The 23,666-nt window shown below is 38.2% G+C and overlaps 3 protein-coding genes across 3 annotated transcripts; all 3 read left to right on the plus strand.

Annotated features, from left to right (window-relative positions):
• Positions 1–1,175: 1,175 nt before the first annotated feature.
• On the plus strand, positions 1,176–5,552 carry tnfrsf18 (tumor necrosis factor receptor superfamily, member 18). Its single transcript, XM_040001897.1, has 7 exons — positions 1,176–1,330; positions 1,525–1,647; positions 1,743–1,874; positions 2,370–2,478; positions 2,567–2,637; positions 2,783–2,905; positions 4,447–5,552. Exons 1-7 carry the CDS (start codon positions 1,201–1,203, stop codon positions 4,581–4,583), a joined length of 825 nt encoding a protein of 274 aa, XP_039857831.1. The 5' UTR covers positions 1,176–1,200; the 3' UTR covers positions 4,584–5,552.
• An 85-nt stretch (positions 5,553–5,637) lies between these two features.
• arl8ba (ADP-ribosylation factor-like 8Ba) lies at positions 5,638–11,007 on the plus strand. The gene is made up of 7 exons (XM_040001910.1): positions 5,638–5,912; positions 8,802–8,882; positions 8,982–9,055; positions 9,151–9,244; positions 9,374–9,441; positions 9,868–9,938; positions 10,033–11,007. The coding sequence occupies exons 1-7, from the start codon at positions 5,790–5,792 to the stop codon at positions 10,080–10,082; spliced, it is 561 nt and encodes a 186-aa protein (XP_039857844.1). The 5' UTR covers positions 5,638–5,789; the 3' UTR covers positions 10,083–11,007.
• A 1,646-nt stretch (positions 11,008–12,653) lies between these two features.
• On the plus strand, positions 12,654–23,124 carry edem1 (ER degradation enhancer, mannosidase alpha-like 1). The gene is made up of 12 exons (XM_040001871.1): positions 12,654–13,764; positions 15,555–15,627; positions 16,300–16,403; positions 16,611–16,782; positions 16,930–17,113; positions 17,249–17,423; positions 17,841–17,961; positions 18,513–18,683; positions 18,774–18,847; positions 18,982–19,078; positions 20,662–20,847; positions 20,938–23,124. Exons 1-12 carry the CDS (start codon positions 13,301–13,303, stop codon positions 21,025–21,027), a joined length of 1,911 nt encoding a protein of 636 aa, XP_039857805.1. The 5' UTR covers positions 12,654–13,300; the 3' UTR covers positions 21,028–23,124.
• The last annotated feature ends 542 nt before the right edge of the window (positions 23,125–23,666 follow it).

The following is a 23,666-nucleotide window of genomic DNA, read 5'->3' on the forward strand; positions in this document are numbered from 1 at the left end:
CCAGCAGAAGATGGGTACACTCTGGTTATAAAGGCAGCAACACTACGGCAACACTATGGCTGTGGCATTTAAACTATGCTCAGTTGGTATTTCGCTCAAAGTGTACCAAGAACATAATCCCCGCACATCGCATAACCACCAGCTTGACCTGTAGATACAAGACAGAATAATTCCTTTCACGTTGTATACACCGAATTCTGACCGTACCATCTGAACAATACAGAAGGAATCGAGCCTCATCAGACCAGGTAACGATTTTCCAATCTTCTTTTTGTGAACCCCTGTGAACTGTAGCCTCTGTTCTTAACTGAGAAGAGTAGCATCTGGTGTAATCTTCAGCTGCTATAGTCCAAAAATGAATGTGTTGTTCTTTCAGAGTTGCTCCTAATTTGGTTGTAAATTTGTCAACCCTATAAATGGTTGTGTGGAAAATCCCAGCAGATCAGAAGTTTCTGAAATACCCAGATCAGCCCGTCAGGCTCCGAAAACTATTTCAGGTTCAAAGTCAGTTAAATCACCTTTCTCACACATTCTGGTGCTTGATTTGAACTTCACCAGGTTTTCTTGACCATGTCTACGTATCAAAATTGAGTTGCTGCCATTTAATTGGCTGATTAGATATTTGCATCATCAAGCTATTTAACAGGTATACCTAATACACAGGTATACCTATTGTACAGCCATAGTGAGCACCACAGAGGAGTGGAATCTAGGAAAGAAGCTGTCATAAACACAAAGAGGCTGTCACATGAAATTTGTCACCTGTCATTTGTGAGAGTGTGACATTATTTCAGGAGTGTTTGAGACGTTCTTGCATGTGTTCGAAAACAAGCTCCTCCAACACATGCTTTTAAAGGAAAGTCTCTTAGACGAAAGATTTATATTAGAGGTGACAACAAGCATTAAATGTTGTCTGCTTTGGATAAATCAAACGGCTTCACTGTAGATAAGCTTAGAAGTACAGCTTTATCCAGTTCAATTGTACAATAAAATAAAATATAATAGCAAGTAATCTGGTAAATTTACAGCAGTTAAAAAAAAGTTGAACTAAGCAAATTTTTTTTCAGTTTAGCGTGTTCGTGAAGTGATCTATATTTACTAGTGGTCTTTCACTTCCTGACTACGCAGTCACACTCTCTGTCATGCTGACGTCAGCCACCGATATAAAAACCTGTAAGCGCACACAGAGCACTGGACACAATGATTCACTTGAACCTCTCCATGGCACTTATACCATTATTTGTGGCTTTTTGGACTATAGGATGCGTTAAAAGCTGCGGTGATCAACAGACTCAGATGAGTGGACGGTGCTGTAACAAGTGTCCCCCAGGTAAAAAAAAAAAACTTTTTAAAAAATCAGATGAGTGTCTTTCAATCTAATGTTTTGATTAGTTTGATCTAATTATTACAGTAGTGATCTGTTTGATGTAATGATCAGATTATGTGTTTAAGCTGAACTTTTTCGTTCAAGAATACTGAAAAATACTGAAAGTCGCTGATTTTAACTTTTTCCTGGTTTTAAAGGCACTTATGTAGAAGAGTTTTGCTCTGACAGCCAACAAACTGCCTGCAAAGCCTGTCCAGACGGACATTTCTCACAACTTCCCAACCTCTTTGACAGATGTGAAAAATGTCAGACATGTCAGCGTAAGTTGAGAGAAGCTGAGAAGGCATTTACCAGAACTAGCAAAAGATGAAATATTGTGTTGAATTCAGTGGTTTCAATTCTTGTCTGTCTACAGATTATGCTGTGAAATGTACATCAACCACAAATGCAACCTGTAGTTGTGCCGCTGGTTTCCTGTGCTCCAACAGCATCTGTTCGACTTGTGTGAAAGACAAATGCGTCACAGGAGAGAAACCAAAAAGGACAGGTAAGAATGGACATTTTGAGTTTTTACAGCTGCGAGTAAAATATATATCCTGCCACAAACACTGGTTTGACTATTGCATCTGTGTAATTGTGGATATTTAGACTAATCCCTTAAAAGTCAAGACATGTTTATTATTACATGATTAAAACAGATCCATGTGAAAGAATTTTTTTAATTTGTAATTTTATTCCACATCTGCTGTTCAACCTGAGCCTACTGATCAGGTGAAGGAGGAGCTGTTCATAATGTCAAGAGTGTTTAGCAAAGAGTGAATGCTCAGTTCCCTTTTGTCTTAAGCTGCAGTCCTTACTATATGTCATCAGATATATACTTATAAAACCTCATCACTAGACTCATGACTGACCTCACGGCGGAAACTGACGATAAGTCACAGGATCACCAAAGCTGACAAAATCTGTCACCCTATAACCACAAATGTCCCCCCCAAAGTATCTTTCATGTTTACTGAAATAGTATTTCTTTCTTTTGTTCCAGTCGTCTCCTCGAATGCAAGGGTGATAGAATATTCGTATCAGTGTGAAGCCATATGTGGCGAAAAACAATATTTCGATGTGCAAATGAATGACTGCAAACCACTGACACAGTAAGATCGATTTAAAGAGCTTCTGCCGCAGTGATAAGTAAAAGAAGTTGTGAACATGCCAGTGATGTAAAAGCTTTGTGCTAAACAGGTGCAGCGTGCTGGGGTTTCCTGAAAAGTTTCCAGGGAACAGGACACACGACTCAATTTGTGACAGACCCGGTATGTACACATATTCACGCATTTTATTGACACAGGCTGTAATTTGTTGATTGCTCAGCATGTAACACTTGTGATACACGACAACAGAACATAGTGACAATATGCTGCAATCAAGAAACTTAACTATGATTTGACTTTTCACCAGGGCCCAAAGACGGTGGAGACTTCATTCATGTGATCCTTGGCATTAGTGTCATTTTGCTGTCTCTCAGCCTCTTTCTGTTCATGTCCTACACATGTATAAAGTACCTAAGGATTCACACAGCAAGTAAGTTCATGGAAAATCATATCAGTACGTCAAAGTGGAATCACTGGCATGGGCAGATTTCCTTCCGAAAACCACATGTGGCATTTAAACAATCAAAATAAGTATTCATTAATAGAAGAAATTGATGTGACTCAATCTAAATATTACTGCTACTGCTCTTTTTAAAAATACCATCATAAGGGGAACTTCCCAGAATTATTTTCATATATTTTTGTGACGTATCAACAGTAGAAAAAAAAGATTCAAATGCAGATCATCAGATAAAAGGACTCATCTAAATTCCCACAGTGGCAGTTGGCTATAGAACTTTAATGCACTACAACTACTATAGTAGTCAGTTACTGGACGCTATAGTGGACACTTCAATATTTGCCTGCAAAGTCTGTCCAGAGGGACACTTCTCACAAGTTCACAACATCTTTGACAGGAGTGAAAAATGCAACTGTAGTGAACATCATGCTATAGTGATATTATGATCATCACTGTACTACATAAATGTCAGTTTACTGAAAAAATATTGATTTACATTGGAATATAATCTGATAGCCTATAAGAGCAGAATCAGGATGTACTCAGTTAAATTGTGCACATGTGACACTCCTTTTCTTCTTCTTCTTTTTAGAAATCCTCTAAGGCAGATTTAGTCAAACACATAAATACAAAAATTCTGTAGCACAAATTAACAGATGCATTAATGTAGTTTATAAAGTGGGAAGTTTTCATAAATATATCTGTTAGCTGTGCCCACTTCTTGGATAAGCAAGAGGAAAAATGGATGGATGGGTGGATGGATGGATGGATGAGTTGTGTCTTACATTAAAGACATTTAAACCCTTGTGTGCATGGTGTCCACTACAGGGCAAAAAAACCCTAAATTAAGCTGGACATGTTTTAAGTCTGGTTTGGGAATATTAAAATAACCAAACCTCTCATTAAGTTAATAATAATTAAAGGTTAGTCTTAAAAGTCACATAACTTTTTTGAAAAAAAGTTGAGCATATTGTGATAAAACCTTTAATACAGTTACAAAGCTGATGGATAGTCAAACTCTAGCCATGATGTCCTTCTGTCAAAAACGTCAAAGTCTGCTTATCTTGCTCCCATTTCTCACTATGAAAAGTGATTAAGGTTATGCCACTTATTTGTTTAAAACATATTGCACTATAGAACATCTGTAAGGCAATGGATGGAGCTCAGTGTATTATACTTTAGTTACATGGAAAGTCACTAATGAACAATTGTTTTTACGTGCAGCAACACCTTCTCCTTTGGATCGACTCCTCTCTGATGTTTTTATTTCACAGGAGTGAAATGTTTACAATAAATCTGCCTTTGTTCGCCTAAAATTTTGCATTTTGGTGATCAAATCAGAAAACTCCTGTGACTTGGAAAATGGAAAATGAAGTGGAAGTGAAGTGGAAAATGGGGGTGGCAGCAATGAAATGTGTGATGTTTATTATCGAATGCGTAGGTGTGCAGCGAGGAAATAATGTCATATTTCAACTAAATCATTGATGGTAATAATTCTCTCCCTGCTTTAGACCACAAACCCATGCTGGCTGTTCCTACTAACATCAGTGACTTTCACCTACCAAAGGAAGAGAGCGGGCTTCAGTTTGTCCAGGATGGATCCAAGGACAGTGACAGTTGTGATCTAGAAAGCATTATTTTAAGATGATATTATAACTCTGTTCAATTACAGCCACTATGCTAAAAATTATCTTGCTTGACATCAGTGCACAGGATCTAGAAGGGAAAGTGAAAAACATTTGTAGAACAGACTTGATGATTCCTTTTGATCTTTAGCATGACTTAAGCAGAAACACATATGTATGGATTCATATTTAAAACCTCACTTTGATGTGGTAATGAGTTTATCTCAAGTCTATACTTGAAATAGATGATTTCTTGCTGAATATTCAGGGGTATTGCAGTTTGGTCTGTAACACATGTGTTCGTCCCTGAGGTGGGCCTTGCAGTTTGTGCCCTTCTGGCATGAGTTACAGATGAGCTACACAAGTTTTTTATGCTTATTATACTGCAAATAAACACACTGTTGGGAATGTTTTAGGTAGGTAGAGTTAAAGAAATTCTACAAACGAAAACAAATCTGGTTGGTTTAATTTGTTTCTGTAGTATAGCAAAACAGATAAATTGTAATCAGAATAAATTAAATGGTTTTAGTCATTTTTCCTTTGTTGATCTATCATATGATTAATGAAAAATCTGCACACATTTTGTCGTTACAAGAACTGCTTTTTAAAACATTGTTAAAGTTTGTCAAAAGCTGTCTTTAACAGTCAAGCTCCAACTGGATATCTATTAATTGCAACAGCACATGTTTGTTTCTTTTATGAATATATATTTCTTTTGTAACTGCATAATGACTGTTTTATAAATATTAATTATTTTTTATATATTTTTTCTGTTATCATGCTGCAATACTAGAGTTGTGAATTGTGTTTCTAGTTTTTAAGATAATTTATTTAATATATGTTATCATAGTTCTTCATTTTCATATTGCATATATATATATATATATATATAAAGTGACATTATTCAATGTCTCACCTTCAGTGGCAGTGGTTGTTGTAGTGTTGCTGTGACGTGCAGGCTGGGATATGCTATAATAAACGTGTGACTGTTGTTTTTTTGTTCATAAAAAGTTCTTATTGACAAAAAGAACGCAAACAGTGGGCGTTACACAAAGGGTGCACTTCTTCTGTGTCCCTGCGGAGGCGCTGATGAGCACGTTTTGGCTGATCGGTCATATGACAGCTGCTTTTGTCCCTCTTCGCTTCCCCACTGGAAAAACAGCACATCTGACAGGGAGGGAGACGAAACAGGTACCACCATCAGGGGAGCGCTGACCACCGACCTCAAGATGCTTGCACTAATAAACCGGCTTTTGGACTGGATCAAGTCTCTGTTTTGGAAGGAGGAGATGGAGTTGACGCTGGTCGGCCTGCAGTACTCGGGGAAAACAACATTTGTAAACGTGATCGCTGTAAGTCTCCAGCTGCTACTAGCCGCCTTGCTAGGATACGGCTAACAGCCTTAGCTCGCATAATTGCATAGAGGTTACTAAGTTAGAAGTGGGCTAAACACTGTCCGGTTCTCTGGGGTGTGCTTTGCTCTGTTGGTGGAGCCAGCATCCATAACACACACCGCAGTCAAGAGGAGTTGCTGTTTTATGTTTAGCTGTTTAGTTTTGCAGCTTACCGGCTAGTAGGATGCAGTGTTATGGTCTAAACTCCAAAGCTCAAAAGCAGTATTTGACATAGTTTTACACGAAGGAGTTAAAAGCTGTCTGGAGTGCTTTAGTTACCAGGAAGTTAACGTAATAACACGCTGACAGTAACTGTTGACAGCGGTGCAGCCAAACTGGAAAGATCACTTATGTGTCATTGTAGTACAGGTCCCCTGTACCAGTGTTATACAGGTGTCCTGTCAAAGGAGATCATCTGCCAAAAAATAATTGCGAGTGTTTAAACTAATGTAAATGAATTGGGCAGTGAAAAATGTACCACAATAACTTTTTTATTTCATATATTTATTTCATCTATAACATAACATATTCTACAGGTAATTTCTTCTTCTTCTTCTTCTTCTTTTTAAATAAATAACCCCTTTGAAAATGATCCCGACTCCAACCTTTTTACCAATATAAGCAAATATATTGCACATAAAAACATAAACACACAAATCACTTTTTGGCACGACTGGTTTCCAAAATCATGAGGACAACTAACAGAGTCTGGGTGGGTTATCTTCTTTATTTTTTATATTTATTTTCTTGTATTTATAAAAGTCAGCTTCTCAGTTTCTGTAGCATTAATGCTTAAATGTGAGATTATAAAGCAGTGGCAGATTTCCATGACACATCTAAAAAAGGGACTAGATTAACACTGCACTTAAGTCAAGCACACGTAAACAAAAGGAGAAGACATTTTTGCACTTATGTAAAAAAGACACAAAAACACAACAGCAGATTGTAGCTTCTTGGTAGGGGTGTTGGTTTCTCATGTAACTTTGCAGTTATTTCTCAAAAACTGGTGGGGCAATCCAGGTTGCCTTATTATTGCTAAAATGGGTTTCTTTCTTTTTTTCCCCAAACCTTTGGTTGTTTTAGTTTCACATATGGGGCCCTAGTGAGGGTGGCAACAGATGGCAGGCATGCCTTTTACTCCATCAGCTGTCAGATAACCAATCAGATTAAATGTATCTGGTGTAGGCAAGGTCTGATTGGTGCAGCCTTTCGTCTTAAAACGAAATAGCTTCAGATCAGTCAGGATTCATTCTGTACTTTTCTCTAATGTGCATCTTGTGTGTGTTTATGTAACAGTTGTTATCAAAAGTATGGATGAGTAATCAATTTTCAAAGAGATATGTTGCTGGGATGTTAGAGGAAGCTCTTTAAAAACATTTGTGCACTTGAGATGTTTATCTACGCTGCCAGAGTTAAAAACAAGTATGCACTTCCTCTGCTAAACCTTGGCATTCTGGTTTCTGGCTGGTGTATTTTTATGTTTTTAATCAGTTTTACTAGGTGATAGTCAGTGTATTGATGATGTATAACCTCTGCTTTCAAAAAAATTCTCAATCATTTATTTGCTACGGCCACTAATTCAACATTGGTATTCTACTATTATGTGAGCTCAGTTTTATACATTAGATATTTATGTGTTGGTCTTTTTTGTTACGCAAACACTCAGGCTACTGGAAGTTGTGAAATTTTTTTTTTTTTTTTAAAGAATATATTTATTAAATTAGGTTAAAGTGAAAGTAATTCTTTCTAAAGACTCCGACTTGCACAGTTGAAACACTTAAAAGAAACACTGAATTGTGCTGAGGTTATATGCGTGCTGAAAAAAACAGATTTTTATCAGGCATTTACTGCGAAGAAGACGACATCTCTATAGAAATTTTCTTTGGTGCCCACACTTGTCTGGTGATATCAAGGTTTTTGGGGTTGGAACATACTCTTCCCCTTCCTTTACGCTGAGTAAATGAAAAAAATACCCTACCAGACACTGACAATAGAGTTCATGAGTAGTTATGCAGGGGTGGTTCCGCCTTTCTCAGTCATAAGACCGTTCACTCATTTCCACTTAGCTTTGTCAGGTGACTCTGGCGAGTCATGTGCTGTGAAATGTTCGTGCACCCGGCAGTGCAGGTTCACGAAGCATGGAGAAGGATATCTGCAGCTTGTGAACTTAAAAGGGAAATTCCACTGATTTTTCATACACAAACACATTTTCTTTCCACTGCAGTTTACACAAAGCATTAACAAAAGGCCATTCACAAAAAACCCAAACGTTTTATTTTATTGTCATTTCAATAAAATGATTCACTGTTTATTTTTTTCTTTTATGATACTCAAATTAGAGTCAACTTTGAATGTTTTACTTTTTATAGTCCCTTCCTCCTTTGCAATAAAGACTCAGTGAAAACACTTTTATGATTGGATTATTCCTCATGAATGAATCAAAAACAAACGTTAAACATTAAAGCTGTGGTTTTACCTTAGGATGCCGTTATGTCAGTCACGCTTTCATAAGCTACCATAAGTTATAAATTGCTTGTTAAAGGTCACTTGAAGTTTAAATGTAAAAACTTGTAAACGTTTCTTAGAACTGCCACTTAATTTGTAATCCGTAGCGTGTATTTCCATGCAGCATGTTGCTATGCATTTCTTATAAGCACACAGCTTAATGTATATGACTCCTGTTTTTTTTAAGGAAGTTAATCAGTGCAGCACACATGCAGTATATATGTGAGTGACCAGTTGCGCTGTTATACTTGGTTATATAGTGCAGATGTTGTAAAATGTGCATTTGAAATGACTGTTTTTTTTTTTTCTTTTAATAAATGATAAACTTGTCTTTCCTTTCAGTCTGGGCATTTCAGTGAAGATATGATTCCTACAGTCGGGTTCAACATGAGGAAGGTCACTAAAGGAAATGTCACGATCAAGGTTCAGTTTTAATCTAATCTGTCACAACTGGTAAAACAAAACCCATCCCCAGAGTGGTTTTAGGAAAAGTTATCTAAAGGTTTGGTCTTAATTCTGTAGATCTGGGATATAGGAGGGCAGCCGAGGTTCAGGAGCATGTGGGAGCGGTACTGTCGGGGAGTTAATGCAATCGTGTGAGTATCCCCGACTGCCTTTCATACCCTTTGTTTCATAAAACAAACACTATTGTTGTTAAATGATGACTAATTTTGATTTTGATCTTGTCAAGGTACATGGTTGACGCTGCAGATCGAGAAAAGGTGGAGGCATCGAGAAATGAGCTTCATAATTTATTAGACAAACCTCAGTTGCAAGGAATTCCCGTAAGTGTTCCACTTAAACCAATTTAGATATTTGTGTGATTTCAGAAGCAGTAACAGAGATCTGTGTGTGACTTCTCTGGATTACTCCACTGGAGTTTCAGAGTTCAAATTTAACCTGCCCTTTTTTAGGTTTTGGTACTGGGTAACAAAAGGGATCTCCCCACTGCACTAGACGAGAAGCAGCTCATTGAGAAAATGTAAGTGTGGAAAAATCTTGAAGGCATTTCAACTTTTCATCAGTGCATTGTAGGTTCTTAATATCAGACGTGTTCGCAGTTTTTCATCTCGTTTTGTTTTTTAAAGAACCGTTAGGATGCTTTTCTCATGTATATCTCTTGGTAAAGGGGAACTGTCTTTATTTATATCCAGCTGTAATCTTACTGGTTTCCTCTCCTGTCAAGTTGTCAAAAATGTGCTGAGACTCTTACTAGTACTACTTTAACGCTGTCATTTTCAAACTGTGGTGTGGACGCCCCCTGGGTTTCTTTTAGGGCCATTGCAGGGCTTGTATGGCTGACTGGTGAAAGGGGAATAAATCTGCTCTATGTACCTTTACTTTAAATTAAATTGTCTTAAAATGTAGGGATTGGTTATATATTAATAACTATTCTTTACCTTTCTAGGAATCTGTCAGCTATACAGGACAGGGAGATATGCTGTTACTCTATTTCCTGCAAAGAGAAAGACAACATTGGTAAGTTGTGGCATTATTTCTTACAATCGTTTGATTTCTTTGTTGCAGTGCTAAATCTGACCCTGCATATTTCTATTTATGCATTTATTTGCAGATATCACACTTCAGTGGCTCATCCAGCACTCAAAGTCACGCAGGAGCTGAAAAAACCCAAGTTGTTTTCCAGCTGTTATTGCCCTGTTACCGTCATGTCACACCCTCATCACTCTGCAATGATGTACAGTCGTATCCTCACCTGCACTTCACCGTGCTGCACTGTTTTGCTTGTGTGACTTTTTTTTTTTGGCATTTTACCTTTTTTTTTTTTATTCTTAAACAAATCCCAACAATGCACTACAACAATTCTGGTACCGAACTTTAAGAAAGAAATTGGCATTATACATCTTGTAAAGCTGTACTTTAATTAGGAGTGAGAAACTATTTTTAAGCTACCTTTTTGTGTCTTCAGGCATTACACAGTTGATGCTGCCAGGTAGCTTGTTACCCTTGTTGCTGTAACATCACCTTCTTCTAGGAGGGTTTATTCAGTTCAACAGATCTCACAGTATGATGAGGTTCTTCAGACAGTCAGGTATGATGCTTAGAAACGGCTGATGTGAACACGCAGGTTTTCCTCTTTCTGCCTAGCTCGGCTCTGTGATCATCTTGACTGTCAGCCTTCCCTTGATCAGGTTTTCTCCTTTCAAAGATGTGCCAGTTGTTTTAGAAAATGCGCATTTAAGCAAGTCAGTTGAAGCAGGTCTGTAAAAAATATCAAGCTAGTATGATTTTTACTGAAATGGGATGTGTGTGTGTATGAATATATGATTCTATTTAAAGTTCTGAATGTACTAAAAGCAACACTGTATGGGGTTGTGTGGTTCATATTGGCCTCTATTTGTAATTAGCCTCAGTGGAACAATGTCCTTTTGTGCTGCCTCAAAGCTGAGAGAGAGGCAGGATTTAAAGTGCCTTGTGCAGTGTCTCTTCTCTGAAGCAAAGCAGCATGCAAGGTGTGCCTACAGTAACATCATAAAAACACCACTTCAATGTATTCTAGAATAAAAAAAGGCATGCTTTTTAATTTAAACACTGTTCTGTTTTGTTTTTCTCTTGTCCTTTGGTTTGATATTCTACCTAGTTGAATAGAATGTACTCATCAAAACAACAGTCACTGTATGGGGGTGGGGGAAAACATTAATATGCTCTTTTATATGAAGTACTACAGTCATGGTAAAAAGAAGGTGCACCCTCTTTCAGTGGAAAGAATTTATGTATCAGGTCAGGATAAAAATAATCTCCTTAGCAGGTCTTAAAATAAGGTCAATACAACCTCAGATGAACTACAAAACATGACATGTTGCACTGTGTCGTTATTTATTTAACAAAAACTAAGCCAAAATGCAGGAGTGTGAAAACTAATTACACGCCATGATTCAGCAGCTTTTAGAACAACTTTAAAAAGTATTATCCTGAAGTAACTATTTTCTGTGTGACTTCATCATTGTTGTGGAGGATCTTTGTCTTTATAAAGGTTTGCCTGCATGTGCCTATGTACAAATCTCTTAAGATCCCATTGCAACACCTTGATCCTTTTTCAGCCACTCTGCTGTAGGTTTGCTGCTGTCGCATGACCCAGTTTCAGCCAAGTCTTACGTGTTAGACCGCCGACTTCACATTTGACTCTAAATACTTTAGCGTATTGAAGAGATCATGGTTGACTCAGAGAATACTACGTTCCTGTGGCTGCGAAACTATTCCAAGTTATCACCAGCCAACAGGTGATAACAACAGTTTGGCAGTTGGTGTAGGGTTTTTGACTTTTGTCAAACGTAGTGCTGTGCAGGGCCAACAATTCCATGTTGGTCTTATCTATCTAAAGGACATTGTTCCAGAAATCTTGTGTTTTGTTCAGCTGTAATGTTGCAAACCTAGGTCATGGGAACCCTTATAAACAAACTTTATTTGTTCCGTCTTTTAAAAAAAAAAAAAAGTACTGTCATGAACTTTTATATTTGACATCATAACTGAGTACTGCAGAGTCTGAGGTGTCGTTTGCAGTTTCTCTTGGTGTTATATCGTTTGACTGTTGGGTGAATTTGCGTGAGATTATTTGGAAATGATCTTCAGCAACAGTTACTTCTTTAACATTATTGTTGATTAATTTCTTTATATTTGTTAGTCTGCCAAATCAATCAATGTACTTGCCAAAACCTTTGCTTTAATAGAGGTGCTCACACTTTCTAATGATCAGTTAAACAAGTGCATTTGATTATGAACACCTTGTTGAAACTTTCCCTCTTAATTCCTATGGAAGCAGTAAGGGTGTATTTATTTACTTATTCACACACTACTTCTGCATTTTGGTTTAGTTTTTGTGAAAAAAATAATGACATGATGTAATATTGCATGTTTTGAAATTCATCTGCGGTTGTATTGACCCAGTTTAAAGAACTGCTAAGGAGCAGTTTTTCATTATTGTTATTATTATATTCTAATATGTAAAACCTCAGGATATACTTTTTCTTTTTTTGCCATGACTACATACCAAAAAGCTCTACATAGCTGTTATCAATTACCTAGCCTATTATACCTGTGATCAGATCTATATTAGGTGACCCTTGGTAGGGTTTACAGGTCAGCATACTCACTTAGTGTAGTCCATCCATCCATCTTCATCCGCTTTATCCGAGGCCGGGTCGCGGGGGCAGCAGCCTAAGCCTACTACCACTTAGTGTAGTAATACAGTAAAATCAGGTACAAGCTCCTACATACGGTCAAAGCCATGTATGCTTGTATGCATATAGTAATTACTCAGTATTATTGTTGTGGTTGAGTTGCTCTGCAGCTCGTATTCAGCGGATAAGTCAAAACAGCTTTATTCTTTATTTTTTTTTACCATTTAATTACGATAATGTTCTAATTGATGGCTTCTTAACCAATAAAAAGAGCGTATTAATTCTGGGGATCTTTGAAAGCATTTAAAGATATAGAACAAAATGTTCATTTTTACCCCTTTTTTTCAATATATTTACATTTAACTGACCTTTCCAACTTTACATCTTTCGAAATGTAAATAATTTCTCGGTTTGAAAACTAAATGTTTCACTCTTGTGGCTCTTTCTTATTGGCGTACAAATCTGGAATGCCACGAAACGCACCGTCGAGATTGACATCTCTACGACCAATCATTAGTAGAACCCGCTGACACGACACCAATCGCCTATCAGGATGTGGGAGGAGCTGGTTTGTTGACAGGAAATGCGAGGCGGACTCACTTCCACAACCCCTTCTCGCCTGTAGTTCAGCCGGACTGACAGTTGGTCATCCCTCTGAGGTATGTGGACTTAAACTATGCGTTTCAAGATCGACGCGGGGCAAAGATGCAATGGAGGTCAATACTTGTTGGTCTTGTCGTATTGAGACTGTCTCTCAGCTGCATGCTGTGGCTAGCTTTCGGACTGGGACCTAGCTGGGGGTTCAACTTCCATCTCGGTTTCAATTTGCACAAACTGGACTTGCTGTTCAGGGAGGAAAAGGAGACCGAGCCGCGAGATAACTCGTGGTCTGAACGAATACACGGCCCCAGATATGAAGAGACGGAGACCACCTGTGCGTCGGCGGGAGAGGAGTCCCCAAAGAGGTCCTACCTGAGCTTCTTCGATGGCAACAAGGACGAGTACGTGCGGAGATACAGCTCTTTCCCGGACACACTAAAGGCCAAAATGAAAGACATGGCCAAAGAAATGTTCTACTTCGGATATGACAATTATATGAAATATGCCTTTCCCGAGGACGAGCTGAATCCAATTGACTGTGAAGGGAGGGGTCCAGACGTGCAAAACCCGTGAGTCATTCACTGTTACCCCGATTACCTGAACTGACTGGACCTGCTACTGTGAAATGCAGTTCACGCTTCCAGGCGCTCAGTTATCTTAACTGTCTTCTGCACATTGCAGTTTGCATGCAGTTGTAATCAAACTGGCTTGTAGTAAAATGTCGCTGCTCTCTGTGTTGCCTACCGGTAATCACTCAAGAACGGGTCAGGGTTTACAAGTGGGAACCGGAGGAGAGTTCAAACCATGTTTTCTCTAAATAGAAAGCATTTACATAATTCTTATTATTTTGTGGCAATGCCAGCCTAGGTCAGATGACTCTCACTGAACAGTCCTGTACTTTCCAAGCTTAAAGAGTCTTAACAGGGATCCTGTGGGTTTCTGTGAAGTATAGCCTGTTTTTCTTCATAACATATTCAAAATTATGAAATCAAATGATCTCAAGCAAATGTATAGTTTAAGAAAAACAGAGTGAAACAACTATTTTACCCTCATGTTTGTCTTGAATTAATCAGTAAGTGTTATTTCCAAGGTTGGGTGACATATACTTGTTTGTTTTCTGACAAAGCCTCTAGATCCTGGAGAGATTTAGTCTACAGTCTTGTTTCTCCAAAAATGAGTCTGATACTGAGCAAAAAGCTCCAAAGCCTGCTATAGTTTTCCAAATCATTTAAACTTTGTTTAATTAAAAACTTACTTACTGATGCAGTTGTGATCATATCTGCCACTGCTGAGTCAGCAGTGCTATCCATCAGCTTTCCCTTCAGTCCCTTTAAAAGAAACAATGCTTTTCAAACTGTAACAGGTTTTCCCTTCAGCTGGAACTACACGCAGAACTACAACTAGATACTTCATTGTTCCCAAAGGAAATTTTGACATCTAGTAGCTTGTGAATGACAGAGCATTAAACACAAAAGCCACCAAATACAGATTTGAATAGGGAAACTAGAGGAATATTATAACGGAGTAACCAAAGGTTGTGCAAAACTACAAAAGCGAATAGATGGTACCTCACTAATGAGAGCTGTCCCTGTTGTAAGATATGCAACTAGTATGATGTGTGAGGTATGCTAAAGTGTAGGTAGTGCAAAGGGTGATCCCCATACAAAAACATTACAGGATGCATTCACAATGCAAGAATTATTACCACTGTAAAGAAAACTGTCAGAAAACTGGACAAAAAGTGTAAATGTGTCTGTGCATAGCACTGATATAGCCAATATCAAGACTATCTGATGCAGAAAATTATGCTGATAAGGCAGCATCTCTGACTCCTTTCCTCTTCTGTGATGCGTTCAAGAGCTTTATGGTTCAAGGCAGAATAGATTTCCTCAATCTGTCAGCTGTATCAGAAAAAGTTTTGAGATATATCACTAACATTAAGAGAAATTTTGTGTGTGTGTGTGTGGGGGGGGGGACTTTCTCTTGTCAAGTGTTTTCTAAGACAAGAAGGGATTTTATAATTTTTAATGGCTAGTTCCTTTTCATGACACCAAAAATGATCAATGATTATCTGCAAATTATTTTATAATTAATAATTTTGAGTTGCCCTGTTGTGAGCTGCACTGATAAATAAGTATTCATGTTTTAATACCCTCTTATCAGTCCTACACTGTTTATGTTGTCAAATCAGAAGAAAAATCCTTACTTAATGGGAAGACTTGTTCTCATATGCAGTGATAAAACTGTGAATATCACTTTGTTGTTGGATTTAAAGTACGCTTTATGTTTTGAGATCAGTATAATGTATGTCTCCCGCTTGTGTGTGAAACCACAGTCTGTTTCACTTCTTTTATTTCAGATCAAATATCAACATAAATGATGTCTTGGGGAACTATTCCCTTACTCTCATTGACACCTTGGACACTCTGTTGGTAGGTTGTTTATTTACTGCCCTGCTTGCACTGCATTAAAGCAATGGTGACTGGTACTTCCTCTGTGAGTTGTGGGTTTTCAGTTTCCTTTTTTTTGGCTTAGTTTTATATTTTAGACATAATACCAGATCGAACATGAATAAAGTGAAGATGTTCACATATCTTTACCTAAATACTTTCCTTAAATCAGCCTCCAATTCCAGTTTTGGCCTTTCTTTGTTTTAAACATCAATGAAATCTTTTTTTTTTTATTTTTTGTTTATTAAAACTGCTGTCACTTCCCATTTATATAATTTAAAGACCATTCTATCATCAATGCAAAAACAATTATTTAGTCTTGCAGTGATTTTTTTCTTCTTCTTTTCATAACAAATACAGTCTTTAGCCAATTTCTGCAGTCTCTCACACTGGGAGCTTCTGGTTTAATCCAAGGCGATGTCGTTGTATTTTTTCCAATCAGTAGCATAATTCAAAGTAAATACACGAGTTTCTCTGCTCTGCACTACATTCAGAACAACGTTGTTAGCACTTCCTCTGTAAGTTGTGGGTTTTCTGCCAAGCTTTTAAGTTCCCCTGCATGAAGCCAGGTGCAAGTGTTACCGTGTCAGTCTTAAAACTGACAGCTGATTGTTGATTTACTGTGGTTATACAGTATGTGGTTTTTCTCACCAGGTGCTCGGCAACGTGTCAGAGTTTCAAAGAGCCGTCAAACTGGTTATAGATACTGTATCTTTTGACAAGGACTCAACTGTGCAAGTTTTTGAGGCAAACATCAGGTACATATGTCACTATTTTCAGAGTCTGTAGGAATCAAAATATGTCAGTGTACACATTTTTAAAGCAAAACATTTGATATGATGACTCGTGTAACATTTATCATGATAATTGCTTTCGATAAGCTTTTAAATATCTGGTTATGTGTAGAACTCCGGTGTTATATTTCTTTCTTTCTTTCTTTCTTTCTTTCTTTTTTTAAACTGAAGGATCTTGGGAAGCCTTATTTCAGCACACATTCTGCTGACTGACCCAAAACATCCTTTTGGCAATGTGGGCTTTGAAGGTTACGATAATGAGCTGCTACATTTGGCTCATGACTTGGCTGTGCGTTTGCTGCCAGCCTTTGAGAACACCAGCACAGGCATTCCCTACCCCAGGGTGAGTGAGACTGTTGTGACCACAAATTAGAGGTATATATTCTTTCGGTCTCGCTTTGCAGCACACACCTTAGTTATCATGTGAGCAGAAATTGTCATTGGTCACTGTAAATGCACTAGACTTGATTTGTTTGTATCTTTATCACAGGTGAACCTGAAGAACGGAGTTCCTCCTGACAGTGTGAATGAGACCTGCACTGCAGGAGCCGGGTCCTTGCTGGTGGAGTTTGGAATTTTGAGCCGCTTAATTGGGGATTCGACATTTGAGTGGGTAGCTAGACGAGCTGTCAGAGCCCTGTGGAACCTGAGGAGCAACGAAACCGGTCTTTTGGGTATGTATGATGTTTAGTACAGCGTAAAGACTTCCCCTGGAAACTTTCTTTTTGTTTTTTCATTTTTTTTTCTGTTTATTTGCTGAAATTATATGGCCACACAATGTGAATATAAACTTAAATTTCTCTTTTTAGGCAATGTAGTTAATATTCAAACAGGCCAGTGGGTTGGCAAGCAGAGTGGTCTTGGAGCTGGTATGGACTCCTTCTATGAGTACTTGCTTAAGTCGTACATCCTCTTTGGAGAAAAAGAGGACTACCGTATGTTTACAGCTGCTTATGAAAGCATCCAGAATCACATGAGACGAGGGTGAGTTCAGCACTAAAGAAATGTGACACAGCAGCATTGCACAGCTTCACTGGGTTGCAAATGAAATGTGAAATGAATCCCAGCTATGTAAATCAGTCACTGTCGGATTAAACAAGCAAAGAGGAAATAAAACTGCTGATGGTTTTTGGTTTTAGTTTCTTACTAAAGGAAACTTCAGGAAGGAAGGAAAACTAGATTCAGAAACTTAAAGCTGTCATGAGACTTAACAGAGATACACATCAGCCCTTTATTCCTCATCAGTAAACACCGATAAACACCTGTTAAGGATCTGAAGTTGTGTTTTTGTCTTTATGATTAAAATCTCTTTGCAGCGTATAAAATCGCAATTTCACTGTGATTTCATTTAGAGGCATAGGGACTAGTATTACATATTATTTCTGTGGTTTTTTTTCCCAGGAGAGAGTCGTGCAATGAAGGAGAAGGTGACCCACCTCTCTATGTTAATGTGAACATGTTCAGTGGTGAGATAATGAACACCTGGATTGACTCACTTCAGGCTTTCTTTCCTGGCCTTCAGGTGAGGATTATAGTGGCAGCTGTGAGTAGAACGTGACCGAGGTATCGGCCTATATTGTCTGTTTCCTGATCTATTTGTATTGCCGTGTAAAACAGTTCTTAAATGAAAATTAAAAATGTTTTAAAAAATGGTCTTTAACCATGTTATGAGGGTTGATGTTGCATGGTTTGTCCACCAGAGGGCACTTTGCAACCTGCCTGGCAACTAATCCTCTCTGAGTCAGTAATACTTATTATGCTATTAAAACAAGATTATTTTTAAACTGCATTGTCATGTTATCCTAGTAAAGACTCACAAATAACTACACATAACACATGTTAGGGAAATTCAGAGTCTTCTTCTCATCTTCTTCTCTAGATTTCTCGAGAAATTTCTCTAGAAGTCTAGAATCTTTGTTTTGTGTGTCTAAAAGACAAAAATGATCAGCTTATATATCTAATTTTTTAAATTCCCCAAATATTGATAGCAATCTAAAAAATCCTGTACTGTAAACAGCATGGTGTATACATTGTTTTGTTAATCTAAATTAAAGCTCTACTTCTGCCTCATAGGTGCTGAATGGCGATGTAGATGATGCCATTTGCCTGCATGCCTTCTACTATGCCATCTGGAAGCGCTTCGGAGCTCTGCCAGAAAGATACAACTGGCAGCTGCAGGCTCCCGATGTGCTTTTCTACCCTTTAAGACCAGAACTAGTAGAGTCTACTTACCTGCTGTACCAGGTAACAGTCATGGTCTTTGTTCCACAGCGTTTGGTGCTGCTGTCAGTGACTGTTACATCTCACACAAGTCTTCTTTTTTAACTTCTGCAGGCAACCAAAAATCCTTTCTATCTGCATGTTGGAATGGATATTCTACAGAGCCTTGAGAAAAATGCCAAAGTCAGGTGAGATTAAGTTTAAAGTTGTAGATGCTTTTGTCCAAGAAATAATAATAGAAAAATACACTGTTTACTCTTTTTGAGCTTGTTAAAGCTCTTCTGTGTTTGCTTTTGGCTGAGCGGAATTGTGTTCTTTGCAGATGTGGGTATGCCACTCTCCATCATGTCGTGGATAAATCCAAAGAGGATCGCATGGAGAGCTTTTTCCTCAGCGAGACATGCAAATATCTTTATCTGGTAAGTTGCAGCTTGACCATTCAGATAGAAAGCTATGTCTTATATGGCTATAAAATTATATATGAGCGCAGTATATAGTCGCGATAGATCTTTATCCAAGTTATTGTAAGAGATGGTACTTTTGGTTGCTCCCTTATTTCCCCAGAGGGCGCTACACAGGGTGGATCCGCATGTTTGATTTGGCACAGGTTTAATACCGGATGCCCTTCCTGATGCAACCCTCCCATTTTTCCCGGCTTGGGACTGGCAGTGGGAGTACACTACCAGTTGCTTTAGATTTCTGCACTGAATCCACACCATAGGTACATCATAGCCGCAAATCCCTCTTAAACCCTGTTACATGACCTAATGTGCACGTACATGGAAATGTAACTTACATGTCATGTTGACACATTGTGCAAGTATTGTGTTCACAGAGTTTCAACTACTATTTTACCACAGTTGAATTTATCATTGAGAGAATAATAACAATCGCCTCAATATATAAATATTTAAAGATGCCTGCAAATTCCTGGAGGGACATTGCTGAACCTATTGGGAATGTACAAATAAGTGGAAAAACTTAAGGGGCAAGTATGTTTGCACCCAAAATGACACACACAAAGAAACAAAAACCCACTGACCACAACAAAGAGTAAGGACGCAGAAGGGAAAAAGTTGCAGGATTTTACTTGTCTCTATTGTGGCTTGCAGTGCATATAAAACTCCAGGACACAACCACAAGGTCATTAATGTGTAACACACACACAATCGTGAATGCTGGCAACAGCGTCAGCTACTTGTGTAGTTTACGTCATAGACTCTTCAAAATGTAACGAGAAGTCTAAATCACCTGTAGCTTGTGGCCCCCTGAAGCTGTGCGTGTATGTTCTCCTGATTCTAAGGTGTGCTGCCTGCCTGCCCTGGCCTCATATTCCACTTAATGATCAGTTTGTCTCAGCATTTCAAATCCTCTTTGTCAAACTGTCTTGCTTTCACATACCATGACCACATGAAGTGATTTATTGTCCTACGTGGCTAAAAGATTGATTTTCTAAGCCAGTGTACTCACAGTGCCGTTCCAAGCCTGGATGAATGGGGAGGGTTGTGTGGGGAACAGCATTTTAGACAAAGTTAGAGAGGCAAGGGTTAGATGGTCTGGACATGTGGAAATCACAAATTAAATCTGCCTTCTCAGATATAGAGCAGTGCTGCTCCTTGTAAGCAGAAGGTTTGAAATACTATCATTGTACTTACTAGAACTGGAGTATAGACCAGAGTATAAACTCCTCTGTGAGCCACATCTTTTTGTGATACAAAGAAAATTTAAAATGCTCCAGATGGCACCAAGAAAAAATGTCACTGACTTGAATTAGCTGAGATAAGGACTTGCAGGCAGCTGGGACCCACATGTTGCCCAAAATGACCACGCCCAGTTACAGCATCATCTTTGTTATGCTATTTAAACGGGTAAGTATTGAATGGACATATTAACTGTGGGGACCAAACCATTGAGGTTTCCATGAGGTATGAGCCAGGTGTTAGTACTGATGTCCTACCTGTCTTCATTCTGTGTAAATAAAAACCTCTCCTATGCATTGCAGCTGTTTGATGAAGACAACCCACTTCACAAATCCGATAACAAGTACATCTTCACAACCGAGGGTCATGTTGTGCCTATAGACAAACGCTTCAGGGAGAAACAATGGAATGATGACTTTCCATGTGAGGAGGGAGCACTGACAGAAAGAGAGCCAGTCAACCAGCCTGCTCCAAGAAACATCAGCAATGTAAGGCCATGTTCCTGTCGAATCTAGGTCACTGTTCTCACATTACAAATATTTCAACAGTAATTGTTTTCTTTTTAAAACTCTCTGCAGTGTAACAGGATCCCAGAGGAGCGACGGTACACTCTCCCATTAAAGAGCATCTACATGAGGCAAATAGATCACATGGTGGGACTTTTTTGAGTGATGGGATGGATGTAATGACATTGGCAGGAGCAGGCCTTTATTGCACAGATGAACTGACCACTTGTTGGTTAAAATCCTCTTCCTGTCTGTTCTGCTGCTCGGGAAACTCACACTAAAGTAATCCTGAGAAAGCAATTTGATTAAATTAAGTTTGAGCTTTTTCTGTTTTGCTGGATGAAAATGTTGCCCGACTTTTTCTGTGAGAAGATGAGGATTCATCCTTCGTTGCATTTTGGCAGGCAAATCATTGAGAAAGTGGTGAATAACTGTTGTGTTCTTATGGAACAAAAAAAAAAGTCTGTTCAGGTATGAATGTGTGTGATTATGTTTGTGTGTGCACATTTGAATTTTCAGCTGAGCTGGGAATCATAATGCTGTGTTAATGGGAACAGTGCCATCTAGCCACATGAAAATGCATAGCCTATAAAAACACTCAACTTAACAAAAGTCTCTCTAAACATGAGAATATGGTGCCTCCTTGCAGGTGATTCACACTAGATCAGTGCTTCTACATAAGGGCTGTATATTAACAGATGATAGTAACAGGTACGAACTGTCAAATCCAGAGGCTGCGTTAGATCGTGGTCATAGGAATGTCGTTCTTTTTGTACACCTGAGGCTGGTTTGCAAAAGAGTCTAAACTATTGCCACTATGAATTTTTTTTTTTTTTCTTAAACCGCACTAGCCATATTGCAAGGATTTTAAACTGTCTTCTGTCTTAGTTGTGTTTTGCACATCACATCAAACCTCAGTATCCAGGGAGTTACAGACAACATAAAGGTAAACTGCCTCCTGCTTGTTAGCTGTTAATTAATTTCTGATTAGTATTGAGCTAAACATTGATCTCTCAGGCTTCTAGCTACTCAATGTCTTACAAAGAACAGAGCAGTGCCACAACTGTATGAGCGGGAGATTAATGACGACTCTTTAAAGTGCCTTCAATTTGTCTTCGTTTCTCTGGATGCTGTGCAATGTATATGATAATGTTGTGAATAACTTGGCTGAAAAAAGGCCACTGTAATGTTTTGCAAAAAGAGTCATTCCATATGTATGTACAGTTTTACACTGATTATGACATGAAGCTCTTTTTTTAGATGTAAAAAAACAAGCCATAAAATGTATTGTTTTTTTTTTTCCCAATGATAGTTAATTTTCAAGAAGTGCAAATTGATTTTTCATCAGTTTTCTCTCAGACACGGTCAGTATACAGACTTTCCTGCAATTTAATTTCTGTTATCAGGATGATTACCACGTGGTGAGAACTCAGGGTTTAAAATAAACACATAATCAATGAATGCTTTCATAAGAAATAAAACTTTTTGAAACGTTGCCTACAATATCTCGAGATGGTGCTGGTTTTCTTGCAAATGAGTGGCTACACTGAAGTACAGTTGTACTGTGAAAACTGATTTTCTTCCACAAATATAAACAGAGAATGTTTTTTTTTTTGTTTGGTTTTTAATTAGCTGTGATGTTTTATTCGTGTACAGATTTAGTTTTGTTTTTTTTTCCCACTTTTGCCAAACGTCCTCACTGTATATTGACTGTAGTGACTGCATTACACAATGACATTACAATATAAATGTTTTATTTGTAGGAGATGGCTATTCATCTTCTTTGATAATGTGCTGCATTATATCAGTGATATTTAAGTTCTCTAAAGGCAATTACCCCGATCGCTTCAAAGTTTTAGTTGCAGGTAATGTACACGTGTATTTTCTTCCGAGGAGTTAACTGAAGTGATTGATACCAGCTGAAAGTCTGGAAAGCACAGAATGCTAATCACAGCTATGTCACAAGCTTGTTGCTCAGAACTATCAATTGTAGAGCTTTTGCATGTTTATTCAGAGAGTTTGGAAATATGCCTTTTATTAGCTTGAGAGAACATTCATAACTTTGCTAAAAGAGGCCACTGTACTGTTTATTAGAGCAATTATCCTACGTTTGCAGAGGGAAACAGTTTCCTTTGCTCTGTCCAAGGAGGAAAAAATTACATTCTCAAGTACACTGAAGCTCAGCACATAATTTGTTTAATCAAAATGAAAACAGTCTGTTTGTGGCTCTTATACATTAAAGGGGATCTATTAGTCTCATTTCCAGCTCCTTATTTTTATTAATGAACTCTAATAGAGTTAGTTTGAATTTTTCACAGTTTGAAATAATATTGATCAAATGGCTTTGGTTCAGGCCCTCAGTTCCTCCTTTCTGAAACGAGCTCTTTTAGCTCCCTTCTCCCGTTCTGTAGGATAACTTTCTCCTGATTAGTTGCCCCTTTAGAGCAGAAGAGACGATCAATGTCATCTTACAGGCCCAAGATGATGACACTTTTTTTCTTTTTGCCTCTCTAAACACTTGAGAATCGAGGAAAAAGGAATCTTTCCATTGAACTTTTTGGGGGATTTCCTTCCTCTTTGGAGCTAGAAAAGGCCACCCAAACACATGAGATATCAATGGAAAGCCCCAGATGTCCTCTTTTGAGTACATCAGACTTAGTAGGGTCAAAAGATATAGACCAAAAACAAATGTCCACAGAGGACATAAATGAACAGGCTGGTTCTCAGGAGGATAAACCATCACAGTGGGTTTTAAGTCATACAATCTTAATGTGATTGAAGTGCAGAACCTTCAGCTTTAA

Source organism: Simochromis diagramma, unplaced genomic scaffold, assembly GCF_900408965.1.
Source record: "Simochromis diagramma unplaced genomic scaffold, fSimDia1.1 OVJJ01000320.1, whole genome shotgun sequence".
Taxonomy (NCBI): Eukaryota; Metazoa; Chordata; class Actinopteri; order Cichliformes; family Cichlidae; genus Simochromis; species Simochromis diagramma.

What these genes read in the sequence shown, in the direction of transcription:
- arl8ba (XM_040001910.1), top strand. Translation starts at nt 5,790, where the DNA reads ATGCTTGCACTAATAAACCGGCTTTTGGACTGGATCAAGTCTCTGTTT. An exon ending in AAGGAAATGTCACGATCAAG is followed by an intron (nt 8,883 to 8,981) that starts GTTCAGTTTTAA and finishes TTAATTCTGTAG; the next exon opens with ATCTGGGATATAGGAGGGCA. An exon ending in AAGCAGCTCATTGAGAAAAT is followed by an intron (nt 9,442 to 9,867) that starts GTAAGTGTGGAA and finishes TTACCTTTCTAG; the next exon opens with GAATCTGTCAGCTATACAGG.
- tnfrsf18 (XM_040001897.1), top strand. Translation starts at nt 1,201, where the DNA reads ATGATTCACTTGAACCTCTCCATGGCACTTATACCATTATTTGTGGCT. An exon ending in AGAGAAACCAAAAAGGACAG is followed by an intron (nt 1,875 to 2,369) that starts GTAAGAATGGAC and finishes CTTTTGTTCCAG; the next exon opens with TCGTCTCCTCGAATGCAAGG. An exon ending in CCTAAGGATTCACACAGCAA is followed by an intron (nt 2,906 to 4,446) that starts GTAAGTTCATGG and finishes TCCCTGCTTTAG; the next exon opens with ACCACAAACCCATGCTGGCT.
- edem1 (XM_040001871.1), top strand. Translation starts at nt 13,301, where the DNA reads ATGCAATGGAGGTCAATACTTGTTGGTCTTGTCGTATTGAGACTGTCT. An exon ending in CAACGAAACCGGTCTTTTGG is followed by an intron (nt 17,114 to 17,248) that starts GTATGTATGATG and finishes TTCTCTTTTTAG; the next exon opens with GCAATGTAGTTAATATTCAA. An exon ending in CTCCAAGAAACATCAGCAAT is followed by an intron (nt 20,848 to 20,937) that starts GTAAGGCCATGT and finishes AACTCTCTGCAG; the next exon opens with TGTAACAGGATCCCAGAGGA.